Below are 10,510 nucleotides of genomic sequence, written 5' to 3' on the forward strand. Positions count from 1 at the left end.
TCTAGGGGTTTATCTAAACACACAACTTTGTTTTTTAAATGCATCTCCATCACTAGGTTGTTGTGGGATATCCTTAGCTAAAAGGAGAGAATGCACAGTCAGTAACAATGGAAGTAGCTGGTTTACAGCTATCTCCATAAGGATGAGCAACAATGCTGTGTCTGTTGGAAAAACTCTGCTTGTATTACCCCATCTCCTTTTTATTTTGAGCCTTCCCATCACTGAGTTGTCATGCATAAATCTCATCACATCATGGATCTGTTTAGCATAGTTCTTCTAATAAAGGTGACATCTGAATTGGACTCGCTGTACAAATGTGATGGATTTACTCTGCCAACAGTTTGCAGTAGGGGAAGGTCTCTGAGAGAAATGTAGGCATGTTCTGTGGGCTTTGTGACCATGGGCAGGTTCAGAAGGCATAACAGCAGGGAGAGCCAGGTGGGAATTCTGTGAGTACCTGCTGAAGAAAGAGCAGAGATGCACAGGGTAGGGAGCATGGAGTTGCAATCTGTTGGAAGGAAAGCAGAGTCTGACTTGAGTGACTCAACATCTGGCAGGGCAGTGCAAACCATCAACAACTTGTAGTGTCTTTGCATTCACCTGAGCTCACAGAAGAGAAGGATGATGCCCTGGGAACAATCCTGCAGAGCACACCCCTCTGCTTGCTCAGAGGATGCTGTGCTGGTGATTTCCAGGTGCAAAAGATTTCAGACAGCCAACTAGGAAGTGTCATGAATTCTAACTGCTTATCTCAGTCTCCTTTTATAGGCAGATGGACCCTTGGAAAAAACACCCCTAGCTGTAAGTTGGCAGCAGAAAGCTGTGCAGAGCACAGAGCACTGTGTGGGTTTGGGAATCTGCGTAATTCTGTCTCCAGGCTCAGGCAGGGAAGCTTGGGGACAGATGCCAGCCACATTTTATCCTAGAAAGGGAAAAAAGAGAACCCAAAAAAGCGTGTGGGATGTTGTGGATTTATTATTTTTTTCCTTGAGCTGCATGATGTAGGGGTGAGGAGTGCAGGGCCCAGAGAGGGCTCTCCCTCCAGTGAACAGGGCACCAGAGCCATGTGCTGACAGTTGGTTTGGAAGTGGCTGGAACATTATTGTCCTGCTGTGTAAATAACCAGACCTACAGCAGAGTGGTTTTTCTTCCAAGCATGCCAAACCCAAGGAGAGCTCACAGGAATGCTGAGAGGGAGCAGTAGGTGCTGGGGTGCAAGAGCTGCTTGTGAGGACAATAATTATACAGGGAGAAGTTTTTGGGGAGAGAGGAGTGGTAAAAGGTGTGGGGGTGACCTGGAGAAAAGAGCTAGAGTTGTCTGGGAGAGACTTGTCAACATATATCTGTGATAAACAACATATCCTTTGGTTTGTGGTGCAGAATTGAAACCTTAAGTACTTGAAGTGCAGTGATGCAGGAAAGAACTGAATATATTTCCAACATAAATGAGACTCTTAGAGGGAGATGGGATTAATTTTCGATACAGCTTGAGCACTTGAAAGACTTAGAAGATTTAGAGGCTGTTTGCTTGGAGACTGTTGGAGAAACACCTTGGAGCACATGTGGCTACCAAGGGCAGTAGAAGCTGAGCTACCAGAGGGCAACTGCACAAAAGTAGGCAGAAAGTTGTTGGTCTTTTGTTACAAGAATACTAGGACTGTTCTCTGAAGAGAAATGTGTGTATGTGACCTTTTCAGCGAGGAAACGAGCCCAGACAACCTCTTATGTACTTGCAAATAATGATGGCATTTTTTTCCCCTCAGAATCCTTCTGTTATCTCAAGATGTTACAGGCTGTTATCCTTACTGCTATTTTCATGTAGAAATATATACTTAGATGGCTAAAAATACAGCTGTGTCAAAGCAAGGAAGAGAAACATCCATTTCCAGGCTTGCTCAATGCAAACCTCTCCTGGTGTTCCTGATTTGCCCAGAACACTTTGCCTTCAGAGCGAGTTTGGTTTTACTCAAGTGAGTAGATTTCTGTGACAGTCAACCCTGCAGTGCTGCTAATGAAGCTGCATGTCCCAGAAGGCTTGAGGAGACAGTGAGATGAGTGAATCCTGGCTGGAAGGGGATGCAGGATGGCAAATGAGAGCCTCAAGGTTACAGCACCAGCACAAATAAAACTGCCAAGCAGCATCACAGATTGCTCTCACACAGCAATGAAACTTTGACAGGCATCAAGTCAGAGCTCCTTCACTCCCTGAATGGGAGTATATCCTGGGATATTGTTCAGGGATGTGCCTCTGGGGTTTCTTTGACTGGTTTTGGCAGTTCAGTTGCACAAGTAAACACGAGGCCCAGGTAGGAGCTTGTGCAGGTGACACCAAGAGCCTTTGAGGAGTGAGTGTAGGACATGGTGCTCACACAGGCAGTGCAGGCTGAGTGCTCTAAGCTCTGGGGATATAAAAATAGTTGCCCAAGAGAAATTGTCCTTCTGAGGGCCCTTTAAAGCTGTCCTGGCATTGATGGCAGTGACAGGTCCCTGAGAACCAGAAGCTGCATGAATTACCCAGTGTCATCTTGGGAATCTCTCTAGTGGTCACTGATCTTTAGATTTGCAAACAGAGTTTTATGTTAAAGATACAGTGATGATGTAACTTGTGCTGGTCATTTGCAACATGACTTTTCTCCAAGTAAAGATACTTAACTCGAGCGACCTCAGATACACACAGAATGGAATTTTACACATGTTGGACAGAAATAAGAGAATCAAGCCACGGCCAGAAAGATTCCAGAACTGCAAAGATGTTTTTGATTTGATCCTAACATGTGAAGAAAGAGTCTATGATCAAGTAGTAGAAGGTAAGGACCTTGAATTGATAAGCCAAGTTAACTTTGAGTGCTTTTTTTTTCCCCTCTTCCTCCCTGAAGTCCTTCACAAATCTGGAACCATCTGTCTCCTCCAACTACTGCTGCTGGAACAGAGCTCCAGTCATTGATGTAGACTTTATGTCCCAGAGAAATGATGGCTCAGTACTTGTGTCCTAAAGATGTGCAGCTACACAGAGTGTGTCTGTATACCAAGGGGCTACACAGACACTCATACATGTTTGGCTTGGCTCATGGATCCCCAAAACTAACCAGTTGTATGTCATGAGCATTTTTCCACCCTGGCTTGATGGGGGTACAATGTCTAAGCTGTCTTTTTCATGCAGCTTGTCCTTCCTTCCCTCAGAAGGCTTCCTGTGACCTGCTGAGCAGTTTATCCACAATAAATACCTCCTGTACAGGTGGAGAAACTGTTCTTGAGCGTGGGTGACCTTGTGCAGACATACTAAGGCTTTGCCCTGAAGTGAGTCAAAGAGGCAGAAGGATCTCAGCTGGGGATTGGGTTCTGTGTGAGCACAGCACAGAAGGCTTGATGTGAACTCACTCCAAGCCATGGGGTTTCAGCAGTGACTCAGTGAGCTGCAGTTGTCTCTGGGAGTGCTAGATAGAGGCTTGGGGGAGCTTTAAGGTGTCTCCCCACCTAAAGACCAGCCAGATGAATTAGTACCATACATACACCTTACAGGGCTGTTGCCTTCCCTTTTCCATCCTCAGAGGTCATGTCACAATTCAGAGCACGTGACATTGGGGCTGAGCAGTGTTCTGAGTGCTCGAGTGAAGGGTTTGGAATGTATGAGGAGGTTTTGAGAGCAACTTTTGTGGTGCTTGAGTGGATCTCCAGCAAGTTTAGCGTGTCTCACAGAGACAGCATCTTCCACTCTGATGTTTTAGATGAGGAAGGAGGTGAAGAGCAACCCCTTGCTCATTTTCCAGTTGTGCAGCTCCCTGACTTCATGGGAATGCCCCTCACAACAGGCCTAAATGGCCCTGGATGTGACAGCTGGAATTCTAAACTGGAAGTCTGCACAGGTTTGCCAACATGAAGGTGCAGAATGGGGTGAGGAGAGAAGAACTGGGAGCTTAAAGTCTGTGGAGTGGGAAAGTTGTGTTAGAGAGGCACAGCAGTAACACAGGGGTGCACTGGTAGGAAAAGGATGGGAACATTTTCCCCCTTCAGCCCTAGAATTTTCCAATGGGGCTGTCAGTTGTAGGAGTTTACCTTGCAGTGGAACGTTCAGAGTGTGGGTGGACAGTGCCTTCATTAAAGATGAGCAATTAAAAGCCTCCAGGTGAGGAAGCCCCAAATCCTTCTTGACCTTTGAGACTCTTATCATGGTCTTTGCAGACTGTCAGAGTAAGGTGAGCAGAGCTAATAAACTGTCCTGGCCCTTCCACAAATCTGAATGGTTTTGTTCCCAAAATCCATCTCCTGGTTTTGAAATAAAAGGGATGATTGTTTAAGACAACATCAAACAAAAAATCCTGTAGAAACAGTTTGGAAAAGTGATGTGACAAATGTATTTTTAAACCTCTTGTTGGTACTTTGTGTAAAACCTGACCCCGTTCCACCCAAAGCTCTGCTGTGACATGTGCTTTCTTTCCACACAGATTTAAACTCCAGAGAGCAGGAGACATGTCAGCCAGTCCATGTGATCAATGTGGACATTCAGGATAACCACGAGGAGGCCACACTTGGTGCTTTCCTTATCTGTGAGCTCTGCCAGTGTGTAAGTAGTAGAGAGACTCTTTGCCTGGGGGTGCCCTGGGCTGCACAGGCACTGGGGTTTGCTTAGTGCTCCTTAGAGCTGCTGCATTTTAGTGGTTTAAGTAAAATCCATGTGGAAATGTACATTCCCAATTCATCCTGGTTATTTTTGGAGCTGTTGGGCAAATGGATGAATTAGAACAGAGTTTGTGGTTCCCAAATTGGGCTCCATGTCAAAAGAGTTGTATTTATGTTGGGTTTAAACATCAGAGTTGCATCTTGATCCCCATGAAGAGTATCCTGTATAGGTGTGTTTCACAGGGCAGTGCTGCTGTGTGTGAGATGTGGAGAAAATGCTGCCCCAGACCTTGGAGTCTGAAATGAGCTGAACTCAGTCAACCCCTGAGAGCAGAGGAAGGACCTGTGTCCTTGTGCCCTGTCCGGGTTGAGGAGTTCACCTCTTCCAGAATGGCAACAGGCTTCTTTTTTTTTTTTTTTTTAAACTCCAGCCTGTGTGATCTATTCTGGTCTTAAATCCTTTCCAGCTTCAAAAAGCCTAAGAGGGTTCAAGGACTTGAAATTTTCGCCATCTGTTCAGTGTGCCTGGAGCTATTCTGGAGCTCCATTTGTTACCTAGCAGAGATGGATGTTGCCTACTCAACAAAGTACTAGCTCAGTGCCAGTGTGGTGGGCTGGGGAAGGAAGGAGCTGCAGATAAACAGAAAGCAGAAGATCTAAACACAAAGCAGATCTGTGCCTTTGGGAGCACTGGGAATGGCAGCAAAGCTCCCAGGGCTGCACTGCTGGGTTAGATCTCCCAGGAAGCCAAAAGCAATGGGAGTGTTGCAGTTCTCTGCACAGCATCAGATCCTCAGAGTGTGGTTGCTGAGTGGGTTTTTTTTGGTTTCTCTCTTCTAGATACAGCACACAGAAGACATGGAAAATGAAATAGATGAGCTGTTACAGGAATTCGAAGAGAAAAGTGGAAGGACTTTTCTTCACACTGTCTGCTTTTATTAAAGCACATCTGTCTCTTAGGCCTTAACACAGATGAGGGAAGCATGTGTTTAAAGTTCTGATTATACTGTATTTTCCTGGAAGATGAATATTGATCTTTTATTTGTTTGTTTGTTTCCAAACTTCCTTTTCAGTGTCTTTTTTGTTTCAGGTGTTCTGTCCAAGGTAGGCAGAGCTGCTGGTTGGGTTTGTACATATGACTTGATGGAAAGTATACACGAAGGCCACCTATTTAAAACTGAAAAATCAAGGTCTTCTTTAAACCCTACTTTAATTCTTTACAAGTAGGTTTTTAATGATAAAGAGAATGTTTCTTGAATATAAGTTTATAATGTATTTTTTCCAGCTTACAAATTTATTTTATTTCAGTTGTGCTTTTGGGTTTGTTTTGGGTTTGTTGTTTTTGGTTTTTTTATTTTATGATTTTCATGTGACAGAATGGCTGAACTCAGTGAGGATATGAATGGAACAAGATAAAACTCATGAGTATCTGTATATTATTAGCTATAAAGTTGGAAGCATACAATAAAAATGAAAAGCCTCCAAGTTTGTCTTGTTTCAGAACAGGAGTTGAGGAGGAAATGTGGCTCTGCTCAGGTAAACCACTGTCTGTGAGCTCAGTGACTGTGACCAGAGCAGTCAGGACACCTTGGTATGTCTTCTCTAAGGGAGATGGGGAGAAATGGCAAACTCCACTGCCAACAGGGATAATGTAAAGCTATTTTTAACTGGTGTTGAATAGAAGCATTTTCCTCCCTGACACCAGTTGTAAACGTGGTTGGTGCAGCTCAGCATGGAGAAACTGAGGGTGTGTGTACAAACAGAGCAAAAGTTCATCTGTCTGTTCACACTGGCACAGCTGAAAACAAACCAAGTTCTTACATCATCTGGTGATGCTGCTTAACCTCTTTCAGTGAACACACATAGGTTAAAGGGCATCATTTCAGGTTCCACCCCTGGAAACTGCAAGGCCATGTTGGCAAATACTTCTTGGCACTGCAAATCCTGAAGTCTGACTCAGGCCCCCAAAGAAACCTTATACTTCTCTCTCTCCTCCTGGGATTTGGGGGTTGGCTGTGGTTTCAGCTGCTTTGTGGGAAAACTTAGACCTCTGCCAGCTCAATCCGTGGCCTGGACAGTGTCCAAATGGGTCATAATCAGGTCCCAGGAATGTTTAATATCCCTGAATTACCTGTGCTGGGGTTTTTTTTGTCTGTTCAAAGTCCTTAAAGCACCAATTTTGTGGAGAATGCCTAGATCAGAACAAACAGGATGGGGAGTTGGAGCAGCAGTTGTGATAAGGTTTGCACAGTGTATGTTTTCCAATTGGCTTGTCCTGTCCCATTTTGCTCCTGGAGTCTGTGTGTTTGAAGGATTTGGTTTGGCCTCCTCTGCTCCTCCTCATTTGTCTGTCTGATACCATCACTGTTACCATGGGGATATTTACAGCCAAAGGAAGAAGATGATTCTGTAAGGACTGAACTGCTTTAGTTGATCTCTTTAAAAAGGCATTCCAAGCAAGCTCAGTGCTGAGTATTTTGAGCAGTTTTCCTTCCCCATACAGCATCAGCAACACTGGGAGCTGCTCCTTTCTCACTATTTACCAGTGTGCAGAGGGATGGATAGATGTTTGTTTGTCTGTCTGTTCTGGAAGGAAAAGTAACTATTGTGAATGATTCACAGTCCAAAGTCTTTCAAACTTCTGTGAGCAACACTTGTCCTGCAGCTACAGCTATTCTTACTCTGATATGTTACTTCTCCTGAACTTGCAGGTTAGTGAACAGTTTATGCATTTATGTAGTTCCTTTGTCTCCATGTGCTTCATTTGCATTGAAATCCACAACCAAACTCAGTTTATACAGCAATTGTATGTGGTCCTAGTCGTGTTTGAGATACACACACGAATGTGTGCAGGTGTAAAACCAACTCTGGCTAGACACAAGGTTCAAGTTATTTTTCTGTGTCAAAAAGGAATTTCAAGAGGAACTTTGGCTTAAAGAAAAGGGGGAAAATGATGTGTTTTTCCTTTAAGAGCAACGTGGCACATGGATGATGCTGTGTGCTCCTCCCTGCCTTGGAGGTTGATCAATCAACTCCTGCTGATGAGTATCAGTGCTAAAAGATGGTTCCTTTTTGAGTCCTTCTCCCTTTTTAATGAAGTGAAGCAGCAAAGGGTTAACACCCTGTGAACACAGGCTGAGTAATGAGAATTGCTGCTGTCACAGAGAGTTTCCAGCCCTCCAGGATATTCTCTCACCTTCCACGGGGCCAGCAGAGGTGGCTTTAAAATGCAGATTCCTCCCAGGAAAGGAGTCTTCCCCTCCTTTCTGAAGGTAGTGATTGTGTTTTGTCAGCACTTCTCTTGCTTTTTTTGGGCTTTCTCGAATCCATATGGGCCTTTCATAGAACAGCATCTATTGAAGTGTATTTGTAAAGGTTTGCTCGATGAACTTTGTGCTGCTCCTGTGTGGGCAGATCTTTGCCAAGAACTTGTTGAGGTTTGCATCTCTCACAGATCCATCCAGAGGGCACAGAGTAGCAGAGCCCTGCTCACTCCTAGTTTGCAGTTTGCTTATCCTTCACACAAGTCACTCCTGATTCTGTGTCTATTTTCTTGTAGTTCTTAAGACCTTCAGAACATTCATGAACATCTTTCAGCGACATCAGCACATCTTCAAATGGCTTCGTGTAAATAAAACCTGGTGGTTTTCTCCCTCTGCACTGCTGCTGAGCTGCTCTGCTTGTTGGTTTCCTCCACTTGCTGTGAGGCTCAGTGCACCAGGGAATGCAGATGATGCCATCAGGCTGCATGTGGTGGCAAAGAGCTTCTTCCCAAGGTTTGGGTAGTGCTGGATCTGACTGCAAAGATCGATGATCCCAGTTAGACCTCCCCAGTGAATTTGTTGCTAGGCAGATTATCCAGCTTCAACTTCTCTTTCTCAGGCATGCAGGAGCTTGGGAGAAGGTATTGATAAAGACAAACTCAAGTGTTTGGACCAGCAGTGAACTGTGGAAGAGTCAGGGGAGCATAGGGAAGGTATAGGACAGCTGAGTGGGTTCTGATGGTGTTGGACTATTCTGTGACTTGTGTGAGCTGCACAGAGCTGAGCTGAGGTCTGTGCTCCCTCCAGGAGGAAAGTAGAGGGAGTCAGTTCTGTGAACGTGGCTCGTGATAATATTCCTGCCTGGGGCTGCATACTCACAGGGGAAAAAATATCTTGGTTAGGGACTGGCCAAATGCCACTGAGATCTCGTGATGCAGACTGGGGACTTGCCTGTGAGGATGGTGCTGACAGCACAACATGAGATGCAAAGCTGAACAGGAGCCAAAGGTAGTGCAGATGCCTTGTTTTCAAAAGGGAACAGCTTACTTCTAGCACTTTGTTAGGGGCAAGTTCACCAAACCCTTTGTGATGGCAACTTGGAACTGACTAAGCATTGGAAAAGAGTCTTTGCTCATACAGGTGTGTTGTCACTTTGCCCAGGGCTGGACTGCAGTTTCCCTGTCAGGCAGCTCTGCTGTCCTGTGGCTGCAGGAGGGAGGCAAAGGGCACACAGAATGGTCAGTGATGTTTGGGATCCCCAGCAGACAGGACTTCTGCCCCCAAAACACAGCAAGGGGAGATGGTTTGTACCTGAGCCAGTGACAAAATCTTTCATCAGTGCCCCAAGCCCAGCTGAGAGCTGACCCAGCCTGGTTTGGGGGGATGGTTGGAAGATCAGGAACATTGGGTCATGGCCAGGAGAAGCTTCAGTTCCACAGTATTCACTGAGATTTGTCTTCCAGGTGTTATCTCCTTGATTTTTACAACTAGTAAATAACCAGCTGCATCCTCTCAGCACTACTCTGTGCTGGCTGAATCCACCTCTGAGCTCTCTAAGTCAAAGCAGCTCAGGGCAGAAGGTTGTTGAGAAAGGAACCCCAATGGGTTGGGCAGGATGTGACACCTTCCCAGCCTCACTGCCCTTCCCATGCAGAGCCTTGTCCAATGTTTCATGTGTGTGGTTCAATCTAAAACTGAAGCAAGCTCTGCAATGCAATCTGTGCTCCAATTTGAGGACACCATTTAGTGATTTTAATTGCGTGACAGTATTTTGGTATTTTCAATACCCAGTAGTAGGTTAATGACTGTTCCTTGAAGAATGGAGTTTATATAACACAAGTCATTACATAAGGAGGCTGAGTGTGGCCTGAGGAGCAGAAGGAAAACAAAGATGCAAAACCCAACACTAACAAACTCTGTTTGGATGGTCCTGGGAAGCCTAGGAAATACATTCTTGGGTTCTAGCAAGGTGAAATTCACCTTGAGGAAGGCTGAGGAGGTGAAGGCACTGCAAGACACAACACAACAGCCACCAAGCTCTGTGCTACCACACATCTCCCACGTGGTGGCTGGAATCCTCCTGTGCCTGGTTTGCAGCGAAAACAACAACAGCCAGATGAGCAAAAACTTCTTGGCTGGTCACTTACTCCCTTTTCATTTTCCCAGAAGCTCCTAAACGTCTCCCGAGTTGGACTGACCAATCCTACGGTGGAATAACACCGTGGAGAGCCTGAAGCTCAACCTTTTGCTTGGTCCTTAGGGCTTGTATGTGTGTGACAAAAGTTGGGAGTATTTTTGTCACAAAAGTGAGGTGTCTCCTGAGTGTGCATCACCCTAGGTGGGTTATTCTGTGTGTACATCACCCTAGGTGGATTCTCCTGTGTGTGCATCACCCTAGGTGGATTCTCCTGTGTGTACATCACCCTAGGTGGGTTCTCCTGTCTGTGCATCCCCCCAGCTTTTCTCGGGGGGCCAAATCCAAGGTAGATGTGTGACAGAGGTGAGATTTGCTCTCTTGTCAGTGCACCCAAAGGGGAGCTGAGCACCTGCAGCTTTTCTTGAGTGCCTTCCCCGGGACAAGGGGCAGAGGGACACGGGGCTGGGACCCCCCAAGAGCCACCCCGGCCCGG

At 45.7% G+C, this 10,510-nt stretch overlaps 1 protein-coding gene across 1 annotated transcript in view; it reads left to right on the plus strand.

Moving 5' to 3' along the window:
- The window catches only part of SSU72 (SSU72 RNA polymerase II CTD phosphatase homolog (S. cerevisiae)), a 12,991-nt gene extending 6,871 nt beyond the window's left edge, over positions 1-6,120 (plus strand). Inside the window, exons 2-4 of the mRNA XM_009081959.1 lie at positions 2,668-2,807; positions 4,443-4,561; positions 5,458-6,120. Of these exons, the coding sequence (XP_009080207.1) occupies positions 2,668-2,807; positions 4,443-4,561; positions 5,458-5,559 (361 nt within the window). The 3' untranslated portion in view covers positions 5,560-6,120. The remainder of the gene's footprint in view (positions 1-2,667; positions 2,808-4,442; positions 4,562-5,457) is intronic.
- Positions 6,121-10,510: the final 4,390 nt, after the last annotated feature.

The sequence above is a fragment of the Acanthisitta chloris genome, unplaced genomic scaffold (assembly GCF_000695815.1).
Source record: "Acanthisitta chloris isolate BGI_N310 unplaced genomic scaffold, ASM69581v1 scaffold9309, whole genome shotgun sequence".
In the NCBI taxonomy this organism is placed as follows: Eukaryota; Metazoa; Chordata; class Aves; order Passeriformes; family Acanthisittidae; genus Acanthisitta; species Acanthisitta chloris.